This window comes from Marmota monax, unplaced genomic scaffold (assembly GCF_021218885.2).
Source record: "Marmota monax isolate L192 unplaced genomic scaffold, Marmota_monax_Labrador192_F-V1.1 WCK01_AAM20220418_F8-fsc00055, whole genome shotgun sequence".
Classification (NCBI taxonomy): Eukaryota; Metazoa; Chordata; class Mammalia; order Rodentia; family Sciuridae; genus Marmota; species Marmota monax.
This window is the reverse complement of record NW_026695205.1, coordinates 9,877,924-9,905,154: the sequence shown is the minus strand read 5'-3', so window position 1 is coordinate 9,905,154 and position 27,231 is coordinate 9,877,924. Positions and strand designations below refer to the sequence as shown.

Below are 27,231 nucleotides of genomic sequence, written 5' to 3'. Positions count from 1 at the left end.
CCTTCATGCTCTGTTTCCCTCCTCCTGAGCTCCAGCCTTGTGCCGTCCTTCCCTCCAGATGCCCCAGCTGAATACAGTGAAAACAGGTGTTTTGAGAGGAGATAGACCTGTCTTACAACCTACAGCTTGAACTTTTTAAATACTGGTTGAAAATGAGGCCTGGTTTTTCTTGTGAATTTTTACTGTTTTATTCCTGTCTTTCACTGGTTTGACCAAGGTCGTCTTCATCAATTCAGTTCACAAACGTGATTCCTGCTGTGTGCTAAGGAGTGCAGAGAAGCACATCTCGTCCCCTGTCTTCTAAGGTCACAGTCCAATACAGGACACTCGCCAAGAGAACCCACTCAGAAGGCGGCCGTGGGCAGCATCGCAGAGCTGCTACCACTGCTGGCCCAGAAATGCCAGGCAAGGGCAGAGATGCTGTGGGGAGGGAGGCAGACTTCCTGCGGGAAGGGCTTGTTTCCTGGGTTGAGAGTTTGTTTATTTCCTGGCAAAGAAGAGAGTGAAGGGCTTTGAGCAGGCAAGACGTGACCAGTCCTGAGAGGCATTCAGTAATGGAAGAGCATGAGCCTTGGCATCGAAGCTAGGTTGAATTCCATCGGGAGGGCCTGTGACCTTGGGCAGGTCGCTGTGTTTCTGCTGAAGTTCCAGGGTGGCCATGGGAGTGAGTGTCAGGCAAGGAGGCGCGCATTCCTCCTGTTTCTGCGTGGCTGGGAGCAGAGCACGGTGCCTTGTTCTGGAGTTTCTTGGTAGGTGACTGGCTTTGGAAGACCGACACTGTTCCCCTCTGGAGGGAGGACACATTTGCCTACTGCCCAGTGTAGTGAAGACGCTGTGTCCTTCGGGTGAGAGCTGGGCTTGCCTTCTGCCCACTGTTGAAGATTCGGACTTGAGGTTGGGTGTGGCGGGGCACACCTGTAGTCCCAGCCGCCGGGGAGGCTAGGGAGGGGATCACTTGGCCAGTTCAGGACCAGCCTGGACCGCAGCAAGACCCTGTCTCAGACAACAGACAGATCTGGGCTCTGTCTTGGGTTCCTCGGCAGTGATGCAGGCTCTGCATGTGCAGCGTCCGGCCAGGCCCCTCTGGGCCATCCCTGGGGTCTTGGAGGCAAGGGGAGCAGATCAAAGCTTCCTGCTGCGTCCTACATAATAATAATAAGGCTCGTCTCCGAGTCTTCTTCATGGAATGAAGTCTTTGCCGGAACTGCCCTCCCACATCCCACCAGGAAATTTGTTAGTTTGCAAGTAGGTTAAAACCTCAGACCCTTCACAGTTTCTGATGAGTATTTGGGTCAGCTTAAATGCAGGGTATATATTGGATAAATAGCAATACTAACAGTTATTTTATTTCTGCTTGTTGGTGATCATTTAGCCATTTTATTTTATTTTTTTTTTAATTTTTTTAGTTGTAGATGGGTACCATACCTTTAGTTATTTACTTATTTATTTTTAGGTGGTGCTGTGGATTGAACCCAGGACCTCACACCTGCAGGGCAAGTGCTCTCCCACTGAGCCCCAGCCCCAGCCCTCAGTTAGCCTAGAAGGTAGATCAGCCTCCACTCAGACTGGAGTCCACCAGTTGAGAGGCCACTCTCATGAGCATGACTCAGGTGTTGCTATGGAAATGTGGAGACAGGACAGGGGACAGCAGATCCGGCAGCGGGGTGGGAGTCACCTGGGAAGAAGGCAAGGATCAAGGACCGCTCCAAGGCTGGTGGCTCGAGTGAGTCTTTCCTGTCTGAGCCCATTTTGTGCTGGATAAGTGTAAGGAACAGAAGCTTATTTCCTGTAGATCTGGAGGCTGGGCAGACCAAGATCAAGGGCCCAGCACCTGGCGAGGGCCGAGGGGCAGGAGCACGTGCTCTTTTGGTTGGACCCTTATCATGTCATGGGCCTGTCCCCAGGGTGGAGCCCTCACTTCCCAAGGCCTCCTGCTAGCCCCCTCCTGACACTTGCAGGGGGAATGGAGGCCCAGCAGGGTTCAGACAGCAGCCTCGGTCGAGATGAGAGGAGTAGGCAGAAGTTTACAGCAGGTGACAAGCTTGGAGGGCAGGGCAGCCACCTGTGAGGTGGTGGGCCATCAGGTGAGACACTGTTGATGCCAGGCCAGGACCTGGGCACTCACAGAGTAGAGGTGGTTATGAGGTCAGGAGGTGGGTGGGGTTACCTGCCAAGTCACTGTCCCCAGCACCACGTCACCTGTCCAGGAGGAATGAGAGCAGAGGCCCCCAGCAAGCTGCTTGCTTAGATCTGAGCACCGGGACGGTCCCCTTCCCATGGTGCTGGGTCTGAAGGTCTTTGAGAAAGTTCTCTGCTAAAAGCAGGTCTGAGAAGAGCATGGGGACGCTGGAGAGGGGGCTGGGGCTCAGCCTCCAGAGGCGGGCACCTCTGGCTTGGGTTCCGCGTCTGAGACCTGCTGTGGGCGTGGCATTTCTTTCGGTGTGGAGTCTTATGTGTGGTGAAGGGGATCAAACCAGGGCCTCGTGCATGCAGGCCAGCACTACCGCCGAGCCTCACCGCGGCCCGTCCAGGCTCCAGGGTTCTGCCACCGAGCGTGGCTCACTGTGCTCTTGCTCCCATTGCAGTTCTTCCACTACTCCCAAGGACAAGTGTACCTGGGCAACTACCCCCCGTTTAAGGACAGAATCAGCTGGGCTGGAGACCTGGACAAGAAAGACGCGTCCATCAACATAGAAAACATGCAGTTCATTCACAATGGCACCTACATCTGCGACGTCAAGAACCCTCCGGACATCGTTGTCCAGCCTGGGCACATCAGGCTGTACGTGGTGGAGAAAGGTACTCGGCCCTTCAGCGTCTCCATGGTGGTGGCCGTCCTCTATCCCAGGCTCCACTGGGAACAAGAGTGACCTGTCGGTTGTGTTTGGAGGGAGGGCTTTAGCCAGACAGCTGTGCTGCCTGTCTCTGTGGACCTGTGGCCCACCCCACACCCCTGGCTGCTGGGAACCGCCCGTTGTCCGGCCGTGCCACTGATTCCCCCATCAGGAGCCTGTGGACCTGATCCTAGGGATATTGGCTTTTCAGTGTTGGTTGTACGAAACCTAAATTGATGGTGGCTAGTTGTAGAGGACAGTGGGAAAGAAGAAAATCAATACTGTTTTGATGTCTTCTAGGAACAAAAATCTGACATTTCTAAAAGCAGTACAAATATTTTTTCCCTTTTTTTTTTTTTTTTGAGAATAAGCAGGAAATTCATGTCCGCTTTGAGTAGAATAATAAAGTACACCTCTCAGTCTTGCTTTGGTTTTAGGACCGGGGATCAGAAGTGCTCAGTTCTGTAGTTGGTTCTTTATAGCCAACGTTTTCGTGTCCTCAGTTGGGTACTGGTGTCTGGTTGGGTGACAACTGAGTGGACAGGGAAGGTGGTGCCTGGCTCGTGGGCCGGGCCCTTCTGCGCAGGGAGCTGCCTTCCTCCCTGCAGAGAGTCCTCACCGCTGTCGCCTTCTCTCTCCAGAGAGTCTGCCGCTGTTCCCGGTCTGGGTGGTGGTGGGCATAGTCACTGCTGTGGTTGTGGGTCTCACCCTGCTCGTCAGCATGATCCTGGCCGTCCTGTACCGAAGGAGGAGCTCTAAGCGGGATTACACTGGGTAAGAGACGCTGACTCGGGAGGTGGAGAGACGAAGGCAGGGTTTGCATGTGTGTGGAGAGAGCTTGTGAAGAGTGACCTGCGTTGCCTCTGCCCCTAACTGGCCTTCTCCAGTCGGTGCCTCTCCCGGCTGTGGACAGGAGGCTGGCCCCTGCTCGGCAGGTCCCTTTTGGACAGGGTGGGCTGCACTGTTTGGGATGGTCCACTCTGCGTTTGGGATTCTGAAGCTGCACACTCACTTGCCCTACCTGAGTTTAATTTCTTAGCATTAACCTAACGAGAGTCTGCTTTCTCACTGGGTCGATACAAAACCCTGGTCAGGAAGTCCTAACGGTCCTAGCCTGGTGTGATGATGTGGGGCTCCTCCTTTTAGTAATTTCCCTCCCCACCCCAAACTGGGGGCGTAAGACAATAAAAATCTACCAGCAAGGGCTGGCGATGTGGCTCAGGGGTAGCGCACTCGCCTGGCATGCGTGAGGCACTGGGTTCGATTCTCAGCACCACATAAAAATAAAATAAGGATATCGTGTCCACCTAAAAACTAAAAAATAAATATTTAAAAAAAAAATCTAACAGCAAGGAAAAAAAGTTTCTGTTTGTGACTTCTCACAGGACACTTTGAGCACGGTGTGTCTGATTGCAGGACCTTGCCTTTCCCACCTGGGCTGGAGAGCTAACCCACATAAGCTACATAGAGCTCGCGTGGGGACTGGGGCCGTGTCACAGGCGCAGTGCTGCAGGTGCGGGACGTCCTGCAGGGCTGGCCGAGCACTGCGTGCCGTGCGCTCTCTTGCTGGTTGACAGCGGATCCTCGTCTGCGGACTGCTGGTGTGGAGCTTAGGAGTGCTGCGAGTGGACGGACGGGCTTGAGTGCTCCGGTTCGGGCGTGGCCCGCGTGGAATGCTTCTCTGGTGCTGGCTTGGTTCGCTTGCATGGCAAGAGTTTTCCTGAGCAGGCAGAGGGTTGGGTCTCAGCACAGGACTAATCCAGGTGGTGGCGTGCCGGCTCTTGCTTTGGGGCTAATAAAGGCAGAGCGATGTTCTTTAGGACCCTGCATGGCATCACGAGTGCTGCTCTTCTCACTCTGGTTTTTTCCCTCCCCTGCCTCCCTCCCTTGGTGTGCTGGTCAGCTGCCTCTCCCCCACTCCTAAGGAGAGCTGACGTAGAAGACGCTTGGGACTGTGGCAGGGCTGGGCTCCTCCTCTCCAGTAGACACATGGTAACTAATCACACTGCCTGTTGCTGTTCACGTTCCGTGTCCGTTCAGCCGTCTCCCTGTGGCCACTAACCAGCTTGCTCCGCTAACCAGCAGCCCTCGAGGTCTGTCCACAAGTATGTCAGGCAGCTGCGCACAACGTCCAGATGAAGTTGGTTCCTGTGGCTGTGTGTGCTCTCACGGGAAATGCACGCGCGCGTGTGTGTGTGTCTGTGAGTGTGTGTGTGTGTGTGCACGCTTGTGTGCACGGGCGCGTCTTTGTTTTCTTTCTTCACACATGAGTTTTATCATCGGTCACTGAGCCTTCTTAGTTCAGAGCAGTTACACGACCTTGGCTCAGCCAGGCAGGCTCCCGTCCCAATGGACGCAGCGTCTGTGGTGTGCTTCAGTCTGAGCACTGACACTTTAAATGTGCTCCTCCCCGAACTCCAAAGTTTTCACAACACTGCCCTAAAGGATTTAAGCTGCGGCACTGGGTTGTGGCTCAGTGGCAGCGCGCTCGCCTAGCATGCCCGAGGCACTGGGTTCGATCCTCAGCACCACATAAATGTGATGTATTGTGTCCACCTAAAACTTAAGAATGAATATTTTTAAAAAAAGGACTTAAGCTGTGCTGATGACACATCCCTTAGGGACCGCTGATGACCCCTTCCAGGAGCTCCCGTCCCCTCTCTCGGTAGCCTTGCTGCTGAAGCCCTCTCACCGGGAGAGTTCACCTGCCGAGTGGCACCCCACACTTCCCACCCTCATGACTTCCTGGGTGGTCTCTTTGTCTGCTCTTTGTCTTTTTCTGTTGCTTTTGGTGTGGTTGTGTTACTAGTGGTGAAACAGAATATGGGGAACCAGAGGATGGGGGAAGAAAAGCCAAGACTCACTCTGGATGTAGTTTTTAAATACATTCAGAAGATGTTTGCTTTTGACGATAGCAAAAGCAGATTGCATTAAGGTATAAACTCATTCCTTTGGACTTTTGCCCAAAGTAGGGTTTAAAAAGCAGCCCAGGCTGTGTTGTGATCAGAACCCCCTGTTTTCATTTGAAACGGGGCTGAAGGGGTGGCACCACGCTGATTTCTGCAATAGATCCACCACTTAAGAGAACGAGTGTCAGGTGGAAAACCGTCTTCAAGACAGGTGACCCTCGGGTGCCCACTGTCCGCTGTCTGTTCACGTATCTGCGCTGCGTCTGGCCTCACTCACCATTCTGTGTTTGTTTTCATTCATTTTAATTTTTAATTTTCTTTTTACATTTGTTTTCCAAATTGCCATTACATCAGCTGCAACACATCAGAGAGTCTGTCTCCGGTTAAGCAGGCTCCACGGAAGTCCTCCTCCGACACAGAGGGTCTGGTAAAGAGTCTGCCTTCCGGATCCCACCAGGTAATGGCCGACGGCTGTCCTGCCCCGGCACCGAGCTCCAAACTTTGGTCTCTGTCCCTTCTGGGTTCAGGAAGGAAGCAGAGCTGAGAGAGAGAGAGCGCGAGCAAGCATGATCCTGCTCAAGGTCCACTCTCGAGAGACCCCAGCCTCCGTGTGTGGAGGACACTGCCCTGCTGAGGTTTCCGCCCAACCACACTAACACATTATTTGCTCAGAATGTGACTCCCGTGGCCCAGGTAGAATTAAGAAATGGCTTTCTCAGCTGAGAGAGTCTTCAGTGAATTGCCCAAGGAAAATCGAGCAAATTGTGTTCTGTACTGAAGTCCTCTAAAAGAAACTCACAGGAAAAGCCAACTTCCTGGGGTTGAGTAAAACAAAAATGATTTTCATGGATTCTGTAGGAAAACAGGGGAGGCTTTATCTGGATGATCGGCAGGCTCGGTTCCCACCTACTGCAGAGATGCAGGAGAAGTGACTTCACTTGGAATTTGGCACAGAGTGGCCTTGTGGCGTTGTGGGCAGCACCATCTGGCCATGCTGTGGCCTTGCCGGGCAGCTGCCTGGGTGCCTGAGACCACGTGGTGCTTCAGGGCGCAGAACCGGCTGAGCTGGCCCGCTGCCTGCCCCACGGAGGTGCTAGTGGGACAGAGGCTTAGAGGAAGTAAAGACGGCGGCCGTGCTTGAGAGGCCCTGTGGGTGAGGCCTGCACCTTGCTCCCTGGAGGACTCCGTGGTGAGGAGACCTGGTGCTCTGCTGCCAGGTAACTGGGATGGGGTCAAAGCTGGGGTGCGAGGCAGCATGGGCTCCTGGCCAGGTCCTGATCTCCCTCTCTGTGTCCGGAGCCTCAGTCTCCTATTTGGACTGAGAGTGGCTCTGGGTGTGGCTCTCCTGCTGGAAGCATGTTAGGAAGGAAGAGAAGAAACAGGGCTTTAAGACATGTGGGAGTAGCTTGTACATCTCTGTGATCCGGGAGAAAGGACAACGAGCCAGGCCCTGGCCACTAGCTGGCAGCCCTGCAGGGTGCTGCTGCAGTGCAGGAGGGGAGTGGTTTGGGGAGGTAGGTGCAGTGTGAGGTGGCCGCAGAGTGCCAGAAACAGACACTCCAGACAAGGAGAAGGAATCTAGCTCTCTCTAGAAGAACACAACAAACCCCATAGCCAACACTGTGCAATTCTCCATTTCTGGCACCCATCAGACTTACTAGGCATACAAAGAGGAGGAGAAGACTCGTAACCAGGAGGAGCCGGCTGAGAGGCCGTTGGTGAAATGTCAGAGGCAACGGTTCATAAACGGGGAACTTCAGACAGGTGTTGTAAATCCCACAGACTCAAGGATGTAAAGAAAACCCTGAACATAATGAGGGGAAAAGTAGATCTGTAAAACAGAATCACAGGGAACTCAGAACTGAAGAGGCATGGGGTGCCATGAAAGACCCATCAGATACCATAGAAGAAAAGGTCAGTGAAGTGGAGGGCAGAAGTAGGAACATCCAAAATGAAGTCTGGAGAGAAAGACTTGCCTGTGTCTGTTTCTGAGCCAGGCTTGGCTGTGGGTAACTGAAACCACAGAAAGCAAAACCCAAATCAAGAGGGGTCTCCTGTGAAGCAGTAGGTTGACTCACCACACTGATGGTCACCTTACATTAATGCTCAGAGCAATCCAATTAAAAGATAGAGGGTTGGGTTGAGGCCTAGGGGCAGCATGTGTGTAGCTCGTGGGCCATGAGTTCAATCCCCAGCCCCCCAAAAATAAGTGAAATAGCGGTGGTCAGGTTGGGTAGAAGTCACTTTTGTCAGCAGAGTGGGTGGCTCATACCTGGAATCCCAGGCACTCAGGAGGCTGGGGAAGGAGGATGATGGCAAGTTCGAGGCCAGCATGGGTGCCTTCTTAGAGAGATATTGCCTCAAAATAAAAAATAAAGATTAAAAAAGAGGGCTGGGGTGCAGCTCGGACACAGCGCTGCGGGTTCAGTCTCTCATCCCTGGGGAGGAAAGCAGAGCACCAGCCTTCCTTGGCTGTCTTCCAGGTCCTGTTTGTACCCTTTCTGTTAGACTTACCAAGGGTAAATGACTTGGGTGTGCAATCCGCGTGTCCTTGGCCCGTGGTGAGAGACGGAGGTGGCCCTCTCACTTCTGCAAGTGTTCCTTCGTGAAGTGTGCTGTGCTGTCCGGCTTCTGTGTCACACTAACTGCCTTGGAGGACACTGTCCCGGGTCAGAACATTTGCCTCAGATACTCCACGGCATTCTAAGCCCTCAGTGTGTCAGCGAGTGACCCTGCTGGCTGTGTCAGCGTCACCATGGTGCTGCTTTGCACGATCGGGGATGCTTCCCTTGCAGAGAGCCCAGGCCCTGTCCAGCGTAGCTCTCAGCAGAGGCCACAGGAGACGCACCGTCTTCAGTTTGAGCTGATGTGTTATCTGACTGTGTCCGCTGTGTCCTCTTTCATCACTTCCGTGGGCATCTGAGTGCCTACACGAGCCATGCGGCTGGCTGCCACAGGACCAAGGCAGAGATCAGCACCCAGCGCTGCTCTCAGGGGACTCCCGGGGTGTTCAGAGAACCTCAGGCTCTTCCACCAGGTAGAGAAAAGTGTTTGCGGATATTCTGGCAAACAACCTTGGGGAGATTTTCACATCTAGATAAGCCCCACGTGGCGCTGTAGGGGTTAGTCGTGTGTTCCAGACTCAGGTCACCCTGGGGACCAGCTAATGGTGTCAGCTTGGAGAGACTTTTTAACATGGGCATCCCTTCTCTTGTCTCTGAGGTGTGGTTCATCTGTTCCCCACTTCTAACCCTAGGCCTGTGTGATGTGCACATGGGTCTGTGACAGTCAGAGCTGGGAGTGGGGACATGGCAGGAATGTTTACAGACTCTCCCTTGAGTTCATCCCAAGGGTTCTCTCATCTTCCTGCGTTTCCATGTGTAGGCGCCACCTGAGAACTGAACAGTGTCAGCAGTCACTCTGTGGATGAGTAAGTAGCTCCCTGCTATTTCACCATAAGAAGAAAAGGATAATAGCTCCCCACAAAGGGAACTTTAAAAGGAGCACCCTAATTTCCAGGCATGCGCCCTTGGTCACCACCGTGACTAGTGGAGAAGACTGATTAACGGAAGCCCCCCAGCAAACATGTCCTCGATCCCATTGTCCAAGAATCAGGCACACGCTGTTACGTCTTCCAGCCACCTGCAAGGGGACAGAAATTTTGACTGGCTTAGATGTCACCCTGCTTCACCCCGAGGGGCAGAGGAGGCAAAGGGAGGGTGAACAGCAGAGCCAGAAGCCCTCCCCAGCACAAGGCGTGCGGTCAGGACGTGGGGGCGGCAGTGGGGGCAGCACAGGGAGGAAATGAGCCAGAAATCTCTCATAAAGCTTAGTTTCAAATAATTTTTGTGTAAGTACTTGATGAGAATTGGTTTCCTAGATCTTTTCCTGGGCATGGTTTTGCAAAAGGCCGTAATTTTGGAGAAAGGTGGTTGGGATATTTAAGAGTTTGCTGGCTCTAATACGCAGACACCGAGATGCATAAGATCGCTGCGTGCATTCCCTCCTCGCCTCCCGGCAGCTGAATACGCTGCGTTCTTTGTGGCCCCTGTAGAAACTGAGCTGTGGCCGAGGTGCTGAGCCGAGGGTAGTCATCAGTGGCGGAGCTGGTGTCAGCCCGTCCGCCAGGTCCTGAGAAGGGTGCTCCTCCCGTCCTGCTTCAGTTCTGAGTTGATGGTCAGTACTGGTTCCATTTGCCTCAGAGAGCCACCGTACTTAGGTGCTGCCATTTCACCTGGCTCTTCAAACACTGGAGTGAGTACTGAGAGTGTTTTGTCAACAGCGGTGAGCGTGTGCCCAAAGAGCACAGTGACCCCTTCCAGGTGGGGAGACGCTGCCCGGCTAGCCGCGGTGCCTGCTCAGGCACCCGTGTGTTTGCAGACAGGTCTCTTTGTTCTTCCAGAACCCTCTCTTCCTGGCCCACCTTCCAGTATGTTTTTACTTGGGAATAAATTTGATACAAGTAGAATTCAGAGGTACATTTCTCTCCAGTTATCACTAAAAGGATCGATCTACGTCGGGCTGTTTGTTTCTGGAAACATTTTCAGTACTTAAGGCCCTTTGTGAGTCAATATTTGAGGGAAAATATCAAAACAAAGCACATGAAGGAGAGTGTGGGGGAGGAGTGTCTGGGTATGGACCCTCGGTGGCGGCCCTGGGTGTGGACCCTCGGTGGCGGGGGCTTACCTGGGAAGCCCCAGTGCCAAAAGAAGAGATTTACTGCAAAAATAGGTAGGCTGGTGTGGTCTTGTCGTTGTCCTTCTCCTTATGATTTCTGCGTACCCAAGTGACTGTCTCCGCGATGGCAGGGTCATCTCCAAGTTGACCTTGTTTCATGGTGTCCTCTGCAGTCCTGAGTAGTCTCGTTGGCCCTCAAAATCCAGGTCCGTGGGGACCCCGCGTACCCTCAGCTTCTCAGCACCCTCTGGAGCAGACTTCCCCGAGCTCTGAGGACCCCCAGCAGGTCCCGAGCTCCTGCCTTCCTCTGGACCCACCTCTGCCAAGGCCTCAACTGACAGGTCCCTGACCTGAGTCACTCTGTCACATCCCAGGGGGAGAGGGAGTGACCTCAGACAGCTGAGCAGGTTGAAGGAAAACCGCCCAGCGTCCTGGGTGGGACTGGGGCCTTCTCTCTAGGAGGGACTTCCCGGCCTCTGAGGCTTGCTGCGGGTGCAGGTGCACTCTGCACCACCTCTGTTCCTGGCTCCTCTGCATTTCCCACTCACAGGGTTTCTCGGTCTCCTCCTGTGTAAGAGCCGCTGGGTGTTTGGCTCAGGCTCTCCTGTTGATGGGGCGAGCCAGTTGACTTGTGCACCTGCATTGGCTGGAGGGATGACCAGCTGGGCGGCCATAGTGTGGTCTTACTCACAGTCTGACAGTTGGGCCATGTGTCCCATGTCACCAGCAGGCTGGCCTGGGCTTGTTCGCAGAGTGTTGGGTGCGGGTCCCAAGGCCAGTGCAGGAGTGGAAGCTACGAGACCTATGGAGGCCTAGGTGTGACAGTGGTGATGTCCCTCGGGCCTTATTCTGTGGGTCAGAGCAGGTCAGGAGACTGGCCCCAATTCCAGCAGTAGAGGGGTAGATCCTGCTCAGTGGACGGCGCTGACTGCACTGAGGAGATGCTGCTGCACCCTGCGGACCCCTCCCCGCGGTGGTCATGGGCAGGGCTCTGTTATCAGCTGTGGGAACGCTGTCCTCTGAGCGTCTTTCTGCGTCTTTGTGGATCGGCCTTCGGTTTTCCTGCAGCTTTGGGATGCAGGTAGGAGGTCTCTGTGATTCAGTGTGGACAGTGTGTGTGGTCTGTTGATCTCACCCACGAGGGGCCTCAGTGAGAGCACCCCCACCCGATGCCTGCACCTGGGCTTCGACCCCCCGGTTACCCTGTCAGTTGCTTCAGCCTGTTTCAAATTGTGTTCGTGTGATAAGATGCCCGGGTAACGGCAGCTCGATGATAACTAGTGTATTATCTGACAGACAGACCTGGGTTGCCTGAGGACCTCATTCAGCGACTCAGGTGTGGATGCCGTTCTTAGGGCCATGTTAGAGGTGAAGAAACCGATGCGCGGGGCCTCTCCTGCGCTGGAGCCGCATGCGGTGCTGGGGGACTGTCCTGTGAGTCACACGGGCCCTGCTACGTTACAAGCCCGCAGCCCGTACCTGGGGCCTGGCCCTCCTGGGGAAGTCGGAGCCACAGCCCCACAAGACCGCAGCACACACACGAAGCTCCACATTGTCAGGGCTCCTGGCTGGGATGCTGCTGTGTTGTTATTGCTGCTGGAGAAGTCAGACGTGCGGCCAGCTGGCCGGGGGAACCTCAGCCTTCGCCCAAGGCTCGCTTCCCCTGCAGGCAGACGCCCACTGTCCGGCTGCTGCTCCTTGTGTGCCCTGGGCTGGGCTGAGCGGCTGCTTCACTGCCGAGAAGAGACCTGTGCTTTAGTCCATCTTTTCATATTTTAAACCAGGAAGAAGAGTTTTCTGATATTAGAAGTCAAAGAAGGGGCTGGGGGTGTTGACCAGTAGTAGAGCACTTGCTTTTCTTGCAGAATACCCTGGGTTTGACCCCCAGCACCAAAAGATTGAAAAAGGAAATAAAAGAAACAGTATCTGGAGTCCTGAGGATCACGGTGCCATCAGTAGTTACACTGAAGATAGTGGGCACAGTGGTGCACACTGTGATCCCAGCAACTTGGGAGGCTGAGGCAAGAGGATCCCAAGTTTGAGGCCAGCCTCAAGCAGTCTATCTAACAAGGCCCTGAGCAACCTAGCAACCTGTCTCAAAAGAAAGAATAAAAAGAAAAAAATAGGTTCAATCCCTAGTAACATACACACACACAAAATAAATAATAAAAGTACCTGTTTATCTAAAATGACCAGTTCAAATTGATGGTGTCTTTGAGTGGCACCCAGTGTGTTTTCCATAGTTTCCACGGGTCTCAGGTTGACAGACGTGCCCATCTGGTCCTGGAGACTGACCACTGTTGCTAAGGTTGCAGAGTTCTGTGGGGCTAAAGCAAGGGATATTCCTGAGGAGGAGTGTTGTGTTGTCACATAAGCTTCCAAACGTACGAGAGAAATGGAACAAAGCGCCCATGCTGGCTTTAGAGTCACCACCTGTGCCTAGCCTTGGTGGACAGGGGTCCAGGAGGTCCTGCAGGGGAAATCTTCTTGTAGACACACAGACGAGGGAGGTGTGTGCTTTAGAACCAGAGCCACATCCCGTCCGTGGTTGGGACACCTGTCCCGTAGGCACGCGGTTGCCCAAGACCTCTAATTCTGCTTCTCTTCCAGGGCCCAGTCATATATGCGCAGTTAGACCACTCCGGCGGCCATCACAGTGACAAGATCAACAAGTCGGAATCCGTGGTGTATGCGGACATCCGGAAAAATTAAGACCCAGAGCATCCTGGACAAGAAACAAACCCAAACTGGACTCTTGTGCAGAAAATGTAGCCCATAACCACGTGTGGCCTTGGGGACCCAGGCAAGGACACACACACGTGTAGACCCAGAGGGAGGGAAGGATGTGGGTGAAGGACATGTGTATTCTATTTAATCTTCCTGCTGTAGGGCCAGCGTTGCATGTCGAGAAGATGGTGTGAGGCTGTGAATCTGCCTACGTATAAACGTCTTGCCGTTTTTGTACATGCTTTGGGAGTCATTAACAGTTGGGACATTTCAGAAACATTCCTGTCACCACCATTTAGATGTGGTTGCCTTTCAGAGACAGTAGCAGACTTCTGTGTTTCCAGTGGACGTGGCCTTTTAATCCAAGGGCTCAACCAGTCTTAGCATTTATTGTCATTGGAGGAAGGAGATCCCGTGGCGGACACGCAGCCAGGGGCCCTATCACACGCGCCAGAACCGTTCATTTGGTTGTAGCTTTTAGACAGCATCTGTTAACTATGCCACTTACAGAAGGTTCGAGAAATTTGTGTTGGTGCTTTTCTAAAACATGGGGCAAATTTTATGTGTTATGTCGACTTCCTTAAATGTCACACCCTTTATGTCCTGTCAGTGTGTGGGTTCATGACAGCAGGTTAGCAAGGATAAGTGTGCCACTAGGTGCCACTGGTGCCGCTCCCCTCCAGGTGCCTTAGATCAACACATGGGGGTGATTTGATGGAAAGGCCAGGCTGAGCTCGGGAGTGTGGCACCTGTGGAGGAGAAAGGTATCAATCACATTCTTGACCCTGGTCCTTCCTCCTTGGGCCAGAGTGGCCATAACACAGGAAGCCAGAGAGGCCTTGGCTCCGTCCCCACAGGGGATATGGGAAGGGATCTGGGCTGGCTGGATCACCTGGTGGTCAGAGGGCCCTGGTGGTCAGAGGGCCCTGGTGGTCAGAGGGCTCTGGCCTCGAACTGCACAGGATGACCTTCCCCCAGAAGCCTCAGGCCTCCAGCAAAGCAGCCCCGGGCAGTCGGCCTGGTCTCCCCAAAGCTTCCCACCCCCAAGACGATTGGGGTTCAAGGGGTCAAGACTTTTAGGAATCAGTGGAAGTAGAGTGGCCCCGTGCGCTCTCTTCTCTTCCTGTTTTGGTGTTGTGGTTGGTTTGTCCCCCACCTTCGCGCCCCCCCGTTACTTGAAACAGTGAACAGTGGTGTAGGAAGGAGAGGGATCTGTTTTCTCATTTTCCTCCACGGCCGCCCTGCCACCTCTCTGCGTTTTCAGGTTTTCCTGGGCTGGCAAAGCTCCTGAGACCGCCGTGCAGGTTGCATTCTCCCATCTTCCAGAGTGCTTTGTTTTAAAAGAAACATTTTCCCCTTTAGAACAGCCCGGAGCCCTGGCTATGCGAAGAGTGTCATCTAGAAGGTGGGGGCAGGGGCGTGGGCCCTTCCCCTGGGGTCCTGAGAGCTGCTCCCCCTCCCACCTCGGTCCCCTGTGGGAAGTGTGGGAAGCTGCGTCCTAAGAGCATTTTAAAGGGAAAAGGCACGACTCGGGTTAGAGGTGCTCCAAGGTGGTGAGTGGAGAAAGGGCTGCTGCGGGGCCCGCCGTCCACCCCTGAGCTCTGCTGCTCCCCCGGCTGCAGCCACACTGCGTGCACTCGCCAGCCACAGACGGGCTTGGTGGACACCTGCTGGCCGTAGCTGCCCTTCAGCTGGCTGCCATTTCCACCCAGCACTCTGGCCTTCGACCCGAGACCTTTGCCTGTTTTCAAGACCCCGGGAGCCCTCAGCAGGCTCCTGCGTGGGTGGCTGGCCGGGGTGTGGTGGGGAGGCCCAGTGCCAGAGCCCAGGTGTGAGCCTGCCTTCTCTCCTTCCTGTAGGACCATGCGAGTGGGAGGCCGGGGCCCTGTGGGCTCCACACACTTCTCTTTCCTCCCCTCCCCGACTCCTGGCCTCCCTGCCCAGTGGACACCTCACACTGTCTGCCTCTGCCTCGTGGCAGAAGATCCCTCCTGACCCTTCCCCCAGGGCAGCGAGCGTCCTGGCCAGCCTGCCTGCCCTGGAAGCCGCTTGGAAAAGCCTCTTACCAGAGGCTGGTACCCAGGAGCAGAGCCTCCGCCCACTGGTCCACCACTTCCCCCTGGTTGTCTGGCCCTTGTGACCAGGGCCAGACTTGCAACAAGCAGAAAGAGGCCAAATTTTTCATGAGTCTTGTGAAGGGCCACCTAAAAGGGATCACCTAGGAAATTAAAACTCCTAACCGTCTAGTTGCTCAATGGAAATGTATCCAACTAGGGAAAAAAAATGTCAATACATTATTATTTTTGATCTTTTTCATTTGTACTTCTGTGAATATTTTAATACATCATTTTTAATTTCTGAATGTTATTGTGTGGTGATTTTTAATCAAACAGAAAAAAATATAAAACCTTTTCATTTCTTCCACTGCAGCCACACCTGCCTCTTTATTCTTCAAACACATGAGCCTCGGGGCCTTTGCACAGCCGCTCCCTCAGCTGTTCATGCTTGTTGACTGGGTGGGCAGACGGATGGGTGGATGCATTTATCCATTCAACAATCTATACTGAGAGCTCTTCTGAGCCAGGCACTGTGCTGAGCACAAGGAGACGAGTCAAGATAAAGCTCCTCCCAGAACCTGCTTTGGCGTGGGGTCCACAAACATAAGTAGGAGTAACAGACACCTTAGAAATAGTTACTTGGTGCTTGGTACAATGTGCCAGGCACTTGGCATTTCTTACTCTGTTACAGCTCTATGAGCTAATAATAGTTGCACTAATCTTATACCCATTTTCAGAAAGACAGTGTCAGGCTTAGAGTATATGACTTGCCCAGCCACGGTCACTCAGCCAGTGTTAGGAAGGGTGGGGCAGGCCCTTCTGTCTAAAGTAGAGCCCTTAACTTCGGTATTTAAACAATGGGGCTGGGTGCCTGATGAGGTCCTCGGGAGCTGGGTGCAGGTGACGTGAGGGAGATGGTAGCATGCGTGGTAGAGATGCAGGTCGCTGGGGGTCTTCATCTATTGAGAGCTGTGTTACAAATAACATGTTACACCAGACGTGGTGGTGCCCTCCTGTAATCTCGGCAACACAGGAAGCTGAAGCAGGAGGATGGCAAGTTCAAGACTGGCCCCAGCAACTTAGCAAGACCCTGTCTAAATTAATAGATGAAAAGGGCTGGGATGTGGTTAAGTGCCCCTGGTTCAATCCCCAAAAAAAGTGGTCTTCTAGGCCAGGGATCCCAAGTACAAGTCACTATTAAAGCACTCAAGTTTTCTGGTGCTCTGTTAATTCCATAGATTGCCAAGGGTCCGTGAGGAGTCCCGGCCGCATAGCTTTACACTCTTGAGTGGGAGAGAGTATTGGCAGGAACATCCCAAGGTGACCCTCACAGGCCCAGGAGTAGAACGAGAGGGAGGCTGTGCTTCCCTGGGCACGGGAGGCCACCAGTAACGGGACTCCTCCTGCCAGCTCTGGTTTCCAGACTGCACAGAGACACAGACATGCTGGCCAAGGACACCGGTGCTCAGCAGCCATTTCACCCCTACACCCTTTATTGTGTATCTTCAACCACACGGACGTTTTCTAACAACTAAGATCTTGCCATACTTAACAAAGCATTTGGGGTGGTGCAGAGATTAAACCCATGCGGCTCTGCCTGGAGCTAACCCTCTTTTTTTGATACAGATGGTCTCCCTAGATTGCTGAGGCTGGCCTCCAACTTGAAATTCTCCTGCCTCACTCATCACCCCCACCCCCCCTCAGTGGCTTGGGATTACAAGAACAAAAGCATTTTTTAAAAAACACATTTAAGGGCTGGGGCTGGGGCTCAGCGGCAGAGCACTTGTCCAACATGTATGAGGCACTGGGTTCGATCCTTAGCACCACATAAAAACAAATAAATAAAATAAAGGCATTCTGTCCATCTACAACTATAAAAAAATTTAAAAAAAAACAAACAAATCTTTGGTTTCTTCTATTGCTCAGTTTGTAGATTCCCTTTGTCTCAGAAATGGTTTCTTTGAGTCAGGACCCAACATATTCTAATGAAGATTTCTTTTTGTTTTAAAACCAAAAGGAGCACACACAAGGCCAGGTTGACCCCGCACCCCAATGTTCTAATAACAAGGGAAAACCCCACGTGCGGTGCAGGCTGCCTTTCCCAGCCTTGGGCCGGAAGTTTCTGGAAAGGACAGGGCCCCGTGTTGTTCACACCTGCATGTCTTTCCTTAGAAGCCGTTTCTGAGCCTTGGACCTGTGTCAGTTGTTGCTGCGGTGCCATGATGGCCGTTGGTCCTGATGTACTATAAAAATGAAAGCCAGACCTAAGCACTCTGCAGCCCGGGCCTGCCCTCCGCCCTCCTCACATCCCCCCCAGAGCCCTGGGCCTGGCTGCGGGGCCACAGCTGAAGGCTGGGCTGTGGGAGGCCTGGCTGTTTACAGGGGAGGAAACCGCGGCCTCTGGGCTCAAAGGAGTCCCCGGGGAGCACTGCTTCCGCACTTCCTCCCGCAGGAGGATGGGGGCTGTTTGTGGCCGCAGTCCTCAGGCCGTCCTCAGCCCAGGCTGGGAGTTTCAGTCTCCATTTCTCTGGCCTTGAGTCTTCCCGACCACAGGGAAGGGCTGTTTCCTGTGGCTGGTCTCCCTACCTCTGGGAAGAGGAAATCTGGCAGGTTTAACATTCTCATGTTTGCTTTTGAGTCTGGCCCCAGAGACATCCTGCTGTGTGACGGACACATCTGTGGTTGCTTCGCCTTGGGGGGGGGGACATTCAGTAATTTCAGGTGCCCACCTGAACCACAGCGGGAGTGTGAGGTGGGCAAAGGTACTGGGGTCAACCCATCAGACTCCAAGAGACTGAAGTTCAAATCTAGACCATGTTACCGGTTCTCTCTCTGCCTTTGAATAGAAATTTTTTATGGCGAAGGTTTTTTTTTAACCAAACAAAAGAAGCAAAATTTGCACTTAAATTTCAGGGCCTCTCTTAGAACGTACAGTAAGCCCGGAGGAATGCAGAGCCCTTCAGGACCTGCCCTCCTTGCTGGCGCAGCAGAGTGCCAGGGCTGGTGTGTAATGGACTGATGGCCGGCCAGCCACTGCGCGCTGGCTGGTGTGCTGGACTCGCCATGTTGGTGAGAGGCGCGGCTTGGGCAGCCTGACTGTGTTCTCTGGAGGCCATTCTCTCCTGGGCCACGCCGGCCTTGTCCTGCTGTAGAGAAGTCCTGGCTGAAACGTCGGGGTTGTGTCTGGCATCTTAAGCTCAATGCAGATATGTACAGACCCACACCGTCCTATGTGGTGGCCCAGGTCAGGTGCCATTTAAGTTTAGATTAAATTTAAAATTCAGGTCCTCCGTCACTCTGACCATGGAGCTTGGTGGTTCCATGTTATGGGGGCTGTCACGTTGATCAGAAATAGAACGTTTCCTTCCCGTGAAGTTCTGTTGAACGCACTGCTACCAACCACCACGCAGGAACCAGTGACCTTCAGATGTGTGTCAGTGTGCCAGGTCAGGTGAGGATGGTGGGAACGTGAGTGTGAGGGGATAATTCTGTAAACTGGGCCCACTGTGCAACCCCACATGCTTTCTTTTCCAAGAAGCAATTTACCTGCAGCCCTGCCTGGCCTGAGTGGACAGGACGTGTCACATTCCTCAGCCAACCACCTGTTATCTGCAGGAGAAATGCAGGCCAGAGATAATGTCAATGGGAGGAACCCAAGAGACTTTTGTGACCCGATCCTGAATCTCTGGGAGATAAGGATAGTTCCTCCTAACCATAAAATCAGTAAGAATTTATGGGTAAGAAACCAATTAGAACCAGTCAGCATGAGCCAAACAAAGTGACCTAAAATTGTCAAGGCAGTGGGGACTTGAAAATCTGATGTCATCTTGCTGTCAATCAAAAGTAAAGAGGTGAGCCTGAGTGGGACTCTCTGGAAACCTCTCTTGGATCCCCAACAAAACAGGAGTGCAGGACAGGTGCATTGTCCCTCACCTCTCCCTTGAGAGTGTCCCCTTTCCCTTTCCCTCTCCCTTCCATGAACTACTGAACTAAGCCTATTACTCTGAGCAACGTCTGGAATCTTTCCGACTTGGTTACAAGAGTTGATAGCTCCAGTTATCCTGCTTCCCCACGTGTTCAAGTGCAAGCGTATAAAGCAGGGCTTATTTAAAAAGGGGAAACGTGGGCTTCTCCGGGAGGGAGCAGGGGCCATAGCTATCCGGGTCTCCCAGGAAGTGAGAGCGTCCGCCTCTCTATGTGCCACAGGCTTCCTTTGTTCCCCTGGTCTTCCCCGGTCTCTCTCCTTCCTGCTAGTGACTGGGCCAGGAGGTGCTCGGAGGGAGGGCCCCAAGGTGAGAAGAGAGGGGCTGGAGGGGCCTGGTGGAGTGACCTGGGCCGGAAGGCGGGTGATTCACAACTTCCTGTAGGAGGGGACAATCCCTGGGACAGGTCACCGTAGCCACAGGTAGGAGCAGGGTGGAGGAAGGGCTCTGAAGAAATCAACATTTCAGTCCCTCCAACTTCCCAGACCCAAATTGGCCTCCATTCTCTCCATGGACCCTGTCTGTCTGTCCTGACTACCTGTCTTTAATTCTGTCTCCTGAATCGGGTTTGAAGAGGGGTCTTTGCATTGCCTCATTTTCTCGGAAGGCCCCAGCTGTGACACCCCACCCTCTCTTCCTGTTGGAATGGACACCTGGTGGGCAGGGTGGTGCCTGGGGGCTGCCACTTTCTGCCACGTCTCCTTACTCACTCCTGCTCACTCCAAGTGCTCGCAGCCTCAGGTCCCAGGCGTGGCCCAGGGCTGCCTGCGCTTGCCACAGGCCTTCGGAGCTGCACCCCTTGCCAGGGAGACAAGCATGAGCACCCCCCTGCCCTGGTGAGCTCGGAGCTCGTCCTAAGCCACAGCAGGGTCAGTCAGCAACCCAGGAGGAGCTCTGAGGCAGAGGCATTTGAAAGCACTGCTCCTGGTGGAGGGTGCCCAGGCTCCTCAGGCATCAGACCTGAGGCGAGCTCTGCCTTAAAAGCCTTACATTCCAGGCACAAAAATGGGATTCCATCTGGAGGGCAGGTGGGACTTTTAGTAGTATAAGGAAGGGTCTTTGTCTTTTAGCAAGCTCATCTTGCCAACCGTAGGCAGACGGCGGCGTCCGAAGTTCAGAGTGAATGCTTATGTGGCCTTGCAGTTTAGCCCGACACAAGGAACTGGACATTGACCAGCAGGAGGGCAGGAGGGCAGAGATGATGGGAGGGTGTGAGGGAGGTGAGCACCATGTTCAAGAGCAGTGGCAGAAGGTAAGGAGCAGCCGGGGGCTGAAGAGTCAGGAGCAGGGTGGGTACCTGAGCAGACCCAGGCCAGGGGGTCAGGAGTGCAGACCTGGGTGCTGACAAGGCCTGGTGGGGGGGAAGGGCAGGCACACTGTCCCTTTAGCAGCATGGCACCACACGAAGGCTGGCCAAGGGTCAGTCCTTACCTGGCCTCTGTGGGTTCATTTTGACACCTCCTTGAAGAGCCATCCTATCTCAGTTTGTTCTGCCTCCTCCAGCGTCTCATGTCACTGCCCTTGTCTCTCTCTAGGGCACTTCCTGGTTGCAGGTCACCCTAATTTCGGGCTCACATCATTACCTCCCTGCCTCCATCTTGCCCAGCCCACTTCTAATCCATTCTCCATAAGTAAAGGTGGCTTGGGGCGGGGCTCAGTGGTACGGAACCTGCTCCCAGGGCGGAAGGCTCTGGGTTCAGTTCCCAGCACCAAGAGGAGTGGTGGTCTTTCCAAAGCTAATGTGTGCATGCACCTCCTCAGGAGAGTCATTCGGTGACTGCTCCCGCGGGTGGGCTGTGCCCTGAGCCCCCAACCCCCAAGACAAGGCTGGAGTTGCCCGTCCCACGGCGTCACACACCCTCGTGCTCAGCGGGCTTCTCCACACCCAGACCCAGTGGGCACACCCTCAGAACTTCCCTGAATCACCCCACAGCCACCTGTGAGTGTCCCTGCCAATATGCTGTTATTGTCCCCATTTTACAAACAAGAGAGCAGATGGGAAGGGGCTTTGTCCAAGGACACACAGCTTGCAACTGGATCCAACCCATCGAGCTGGGGTCCAAAACCCACCTGCCTACCATGCAGCCTCTTTTCCACTTGTCCTTGTGACCTGGGCAAAGCCTGGCTAGTTCACCTGAGGGCAAGTAACTGTGGGTCCCTGTGAGGGACCAGATGGTCTACTTGCTCAGTAAGTACTAAGTTCATTCTCCTGAGGCTGCCTGAAGAGTTAGCTTGAAACGATCAAATGGAAATGTGGCTACACTCATTGATTGACATGTGCTTTCTGAGCTCTGGCAATATGTCCAGGCACTGGGCTCAGGGCTGGAGACAGAATGGGGATTGGACCTCTGTCTCTGCCCTCCCCGGAGCCCACAGGTGTGACAAGTGTTCAGAGGCTCCTAAAAAATGACACAAAACAAAACCCAGAGCATCGCTTCTCTGATTGCCCTGGGCCCGAAGCCCTCGTGGATTATCTGTATCTTCCTTCTCCTAAAAGTAGCTGCCTGGTGCTCCTGAGACGCACCCTGGGGTGCTGCAGCGTGCCAGGAGCTAAGAAGGCACTTGCCCAGGAACCAGAGAGGTCCCGGGGCTGCAGCCATCCCAGAGCCAGTGCTGCCATCTGCTGTCCACACAGAAGATGCGCCACGCCCATCCCCGGGGCAGGCCGTTGGCTTCCCCCAGAGATGAGCCCTGAGCAGGGCCCGTCAGGACCAGAAACCAAGCTTGGGTTCCTGAGAAAATGGAGGCACGTGGACTCAGACATGTGGAAGGTGCAGGCTCCAGACTACCATCCAGTTTCTTCCCACCTCCGCCTGTCTCACTTGCCTTCCTTAAAAAAGGAATGTTAACTGACACAATGTAACTGTAGATCTTTATGGGCTCTCGGTGATATTCCAATACATGTACACAATGTGTAATGATCACGGCAAGTGACAGGTCTCTCCCCTCAGACATTTGTCATTTCTTTGTGTAGATAACATTCAAAGTCCTCTCCACTGGTCATTTTGAACTATTCAATTAATTGTTGGCAGCTGGCTTACACCTGGGTCCCTGTACCTGTCAATCATCCTCTCTCTCACTCCCCCGGCCCCCCCCCAGGCTCTGGTCACCACTGTACCACTCTCTACCTCTAGGAGATCAATTTTCTTACCTCCCACATGTGAGAACATGCAGTATTTGCCTTTCGGTGCCTAAGTTATTCACTCAGTGTCCTCCAGTTCAGTCTGTGTTCAAACGGCAGAACTTCCTTCTGCTTTGTGGCTGAATGATGAGCCATTGGGTGTTCACACTTCATTTTCTTTATCCTTCCATGCGTCTGTGGAGACCTTGGTTGACTCCATGTCTTGGCTGTCACATTTGTGGTCAGTCCTCAGGGAATTACACCACTGTGCCTCCAACGAGGACTGCCTGTCCCTGTCTTCTCCAGGCTTGCCCATCTTGGCTTTGTCTTGGTCAGAAGCAAATAGAATGTGAAGGAAGCGTTTGAAGTCCCGAGGGCAAGTGTCTGCTGGACGGGCACCCCCAGCACGGGGTGTGCTCCTGGAAGACTCGGTCTCCTGGGAAGCTGGTCACTCTGGTGGGTGCCTGACACGTGCTCTTCCTCCAGCAGCAGGGCCAGTGCTGGGGTGGGAGGAGGGCGCACTTCCAGGGCAGAGCAGCCATGCACGATGGACTTGCCTCTGTCTCCCAGGGCACAAGGGAAGCCACGTCGAGCCTGCTGTCCTCTGGGCAAGCGCTGTCAAGAGCTTGACGTCCCCTCTTGTGCCTCCACCCACCCCCAGTGGCAGAGGGCACTATAGGAAGAATGCCTTCGCTTTGCCCAGGAACAAATGGCAAATGGGAGACTCAAGGGACAAATGGACATCCTCAGATGACATGGTCCACCCCAGTTGGGCCAGGCTGCCCTAGCCCACAGGGAGTAAGCAAAAGGAAGACTTCCTCTCATTTATCCCACAGATCACCTCCTACAAGTGGTCAGTGGAGACCTTAACCAAGCCCAGCCTCTAAAAAACACAGGTAAGTAGTGGACCCAGAAAGCGGGCAGGGACCAAAGACAGACCTTTCCTTGCTTCCAAGGATGCCCGGAAGGTGGAGGAGTGCACATCTTGAGGCCAGGGGAGGTGCTATGTGAACAGACTGGAGAGTGGGCTGGGCCGACGGCGTGGGTCTCCCACGCCACGGGAAGTCCTTGGGTCTTTGACTGTTTATTCAGTGTCCTGGCCTTGGCTTTTTATGACCATGTCACAGAGGTGGCCTGGCTTCAAGCACTGCAGCAGCGTCCTAAACACCTGGGTCTGTGTGTGCCCCGTTTCCCCCGTGGTCCGGGTAGACAGAACGTTGGAACAGCATGGAACGGGCTGAGCGACATCTGTCGGTCTTCCCTGTGGCCCTCAGAGTTGGCAGAGGTCAGGAATCGTCTCTGTTGCCTTTGTATCTCGACCTCCAACACTACTCGGTGCTCGGCGTGTGGTGCTTACTTGGATGAGCGAATGAGAGAAAGCAGGGGAGGAACAGCCTATAAACTGCTGGAGGCACTGACAAAGGAGATGCCTTGACTGGCGTTGGGGACAGCGTGCAGCTTCAGGACCACAGCTCGGTGACACTGATTGCGTCTACTCATCACGCTCCTCGGTGCTTTTCGCCCCCTGCCTTGCTGACACTCACAGCCAGGCATGGGGAGGGGGAAGCGTGAGGAGCGCGTGGGATCGGGGTGTGCTGGTGGTAGGGCTCCCTTCCCAGCCCCGAGCTCTGATTGCCCAGCCCTCCCTCCCCAGCAGCCAGGCCTGCGGCCTCTGTGGCTGACCTTAGGGCTCCAGGGGACTCAGCTATGCTGCCCAGAGGACAAGCACACAGCCGTGCCTCGGCATCTGGGAAATAGAGATGAATGCTACTGTTTCTCAATTAAAACACCCAACACAACACACGCACACCCAACTTTGAGCATATAAAAATGCTCCAAATTATTAATAATCAAAATTATTACTATTGCAATTTTTTAAGTTTTTTTTTTGGGGGGGAGAGAGAATTTTAATACTTATTTTTTAGTTTTCGGCAGACACAACATCTTTGTTTGTATGTGGTGCTGAGGATCGAACCCAGGCCGCACACATGCCAGGCGAGCGCGCTACCGCTTGAGCCACATCCCCAGCCCCTACTATTGCAATTTTTAAAAGCTAATTTCCCACTTGTTGACGCACATGGCTAGAGGGGCTGGCACACCCGCCTGGCTTTGGAAGCTGTAGTCAGGTGATGCAAAAGTGTGTCTTTTCCAATCTTGTCCTTAGAGACCACGATGAAAGTTTGTCATTTACAATTTCGTGTTAACTTAAAAAGATTTAACAACTGGACATTTTAAAATAAACATTTTGAGTTTAATACATTAATTAAAAACATGTCTGTCACAACTCGGGATGCTACCCGCTTTGGTGCTGACGTTTTCCCATATGATACAACCAGCCCGGGCTGGAAAACACAGGCTGCAAAGCTCAGGGGAGGTGGAGGTGCGTGGGTGGGTGGAGTTAGGAGAGTGAGCAGGACCCTGCAGCCCCTCTCGACCCTCTGGAAAGAAGAAACCAACATGGGAGCGGGAGCGTGCAGGAGGCGGGCTGCAGAGGAAGACGGGCGGGCGAGGTGTCGGGGGCGGTTCTTGCCACCGCCTGCCTCCTCCTGGAGTGTCAGAAAGGGTTGTCCAGGATATTGACTCTCATCAGGAATTTGTTCTTTTGAACATCATGGATGTTTACCTTGCCCGATAGGATCTTCTCCCAGGGGGGGAGGCTCAGCACCGTTTGAAGCCACTGGTCCTCCAAGCTCTCCAAGGTGGAGTACCACCACTCCTGAGGGCACAGAGAATGGTGGGTTGGTGTTCTTGACCCGTGTGAGCGTGGCGCGTCCGATCCCAGGATGCTAAGGCCCTCCAACTTTCCAAGTCGCTGAACAAGCCGACCTGTGGCCCACAGCAGCCCTGGGACATGGCCCTCTCTCTCTCTCTCTCTCTCCACACACACACACACACACACACACAATTCATTCCCCTACCCAACAATACCAAATTTAAGGCGAGGTACTAACTAGGCTTTTGCTTTGGAACAAAGCAACATGCAACATTCACAAGTCGGGAAACAAATGTAACGCAGAGTGGAAGAGGGAAGGAAGACAGGGTGGAGCCATGCTAGCAGGATTTGCGTGAGGGAGAGTCCACAGGGACATAAGGGGAAAAGGAGGTCACAAGCCTGATCCATGGACATGCAGCCCCTTTGTGTGGGGTCCCAGACAGGCTGTGATGGCTACAGGGGTGGAAGGGCAGTAGGGCCCAATCCCTATGTTGGAACTTCACCCCAGGTGATGGCGTTGGGGAGCAGGGTCCTTGGGAGGGATAAGGCCCATGAAGGCCCTGCCCTCCTGGATGGAATTAGAGCCCTTAGACAGGGCAGGAGGGAACCAAGCTTCCCCCCTGCACAGCTACCATGTGAGGATGCAGCCAACGGCACCGTCTGTGAAGAACAGGCCTGGCAGACACCAGATCCGGCACCTTGATCTTGGACCTGCAGCTCCCAGACCATGAGCAGTAAATTCCTATTGTCTTAAGCCGTGCAGGCTGCAGTGTTGTCTCAGCAGCCCGAGTGGACCAAGACGGGGGCCTCCCATGCCGGGGAGAGCCTGACTGGGAAGCTGTCCTGTGGGGCTTCCTGAGAGCAGCCCCCTGCAGCCCGCGAGCGGGGGTCCACACCTTGCTCATGTTCAGCCAGCATTTCTCCAGCATGTTCCCCTGTGTTTCCGAGAGCCTCAAGGCTGTGTTCAGGAACAGGTCGCAGTTCTGCCCATCTCCCATCAGAATGCAGACGTAGGCCATCAGGTGGTAGAGTCGCGGGTAGAAGACTGGGCCAGTAGTGTTCTGAGCCACAAGACTCTCCAGGTTCTAAAGGAAAACAACAGAATGGTACAACCAGAGTCCGAAACAGCTCACTGACCACAAAGTCATTTCCTCCACAGATGGTTTGGGAACATTTTAAATATATGAGCAATCGAGGGAAAAAGTGTGTTACAGAGACGTACCTACTAAGTATGGTAGATAGAATGGTAACGTGAGGGAGAGGGGCCGCCAGGGCCCACCCCAGACCACGGTGGCCTGCCAATAGTTTTCTGCAACTAGTTTTTTTTTTTTTCTTTTGGTAGTACTAGAGATTGAACCTATGGCCTCACTCGTGCTAGGCAAGTGCTCTACCCTTGAGCCACATCCCCAGTCTGCGACTACTTTGAAAACAAAACATCTTACTCTCATTATCAAAGCAGCACAAGTGAATGATTGAAAATTTAGGAGGAAAGATGGCTAGTTCTGCACGTAAGGAGCTTGGAAATCACCACGTGGTAAACGAGTCGAGATCTGAACAGACCAAAACCTGCCCAGCTCTTCTCAGATCTGTAGGAGGGGCGAGACACAGGACAGACAGCCACCCCCAAGACTGCAGACCGACAGGAGCACACAGGGCCTCCAGGGCAAGCTGCTGTGGAAACAGTGCCAGGGTAAGGGACCTGCACTGCACCGGAGGAGTTCAGAGACTCATCAGGGGCATCTGGGGGTTAAAACTCCAGGCAGAAGAGGTGGAGCAGGAAGCGCCAGGGTCTGTCTCCCACTCAGACAGCAGCCGCCTGGCAGTCTGCAGGACTCAACTCTTTCAGAACTCCGGGGTCCTTGGAAGCTTTGCACGAGTCTGGGTTGGATGGTGAGTTGAAGCAAATTTTGGCCAACTTCAGCACTTAGCACAGTAGCAGCTGCCTGTCTCCTGCGCCAGCCCCGCAGCAAGCAGCTGTGACCTGTTCCTGAGTGACCTACATACAACTTGCTGAATCCAAGATGGACAAAAAGGACCCTGCCCCAGATACCTGGGATCTGCACTCTGACCGCTGATTGCTGCTTTTGACACAGAGTGACAGTCCCAGAGGCAAGCAGCTGGCAGGCAGTGCACCTCCTGCCATCGTTAAAGCCCTCCTCTGGCTGCAGGGACACCCAGGGCACTGAAGGGCTGGTGAACCTCCCGTCTCC

General features: G+C 53.8%; 2 protein-coding genes across 3 annotated transcripts in view; one reads left to right on the top strand and one right to left on the bottom strand.

The window, feature by feature from the left end:
• The window catches only part of Mpzl1 (myelin protein zero like 1), a 47,626-nt gene extending 32,117 nt beyond the window's left edge, over window positions 1-15,509 (top strand). The window contains exons 4-7 of the mRNA XM_046429971.1: window positions 2,586-2,799; window positions 3,476-3,608; window positions 6,098-6,200; window positions 13,031-15,509. Coding sequence (XP_046285927.1) covers window positions 2,586-2,799; window positions 3,476-3,608; window positions 6,098-6,200; window positions 13,031-13,132 — 552 coding nt within the window. The 3' untranslated portion in view covers window positions 13,133-15,509. The remainder of the gene's footprint in view (window positions 1-2,585; window positions 2,800-3,475; window positions 3,609-6,097; window positions 6,201-13,030) is intronic.
• A 9,038-nt stretch (window positions 15,510-24,547) lies between these two features.
• Adcy10 (adenylate cyclase 10) overlaps window positions 24,548-27,231 on the bottom strand; it is a 56,423-nt gene continuing 53,739 nt past the window's right edge. Inside the window, exons 31-32 of one of the 2 annotated variants that reach the window (XM_046429990.2) lie at window positions 25,918-26,106; window positions 24,548-25,024 (exon numbers count right to left, since the gene is read on the bottom strand). In XM_046429990.2, coding sequence (XP_046285946.1) covers window positions 24,863-25,024; window positions 25,918-26,106 — 351 coding nt within the window. In that variant the 3' untranslated portion in view covers window positions 24,548-24,862. The remainder of the gene's footprint in view (window positions 25,025-25,917; window positions 26,107-27,231) is intronic. The other variant, XM_046429989.2, reaches the window with a different exon arrangement.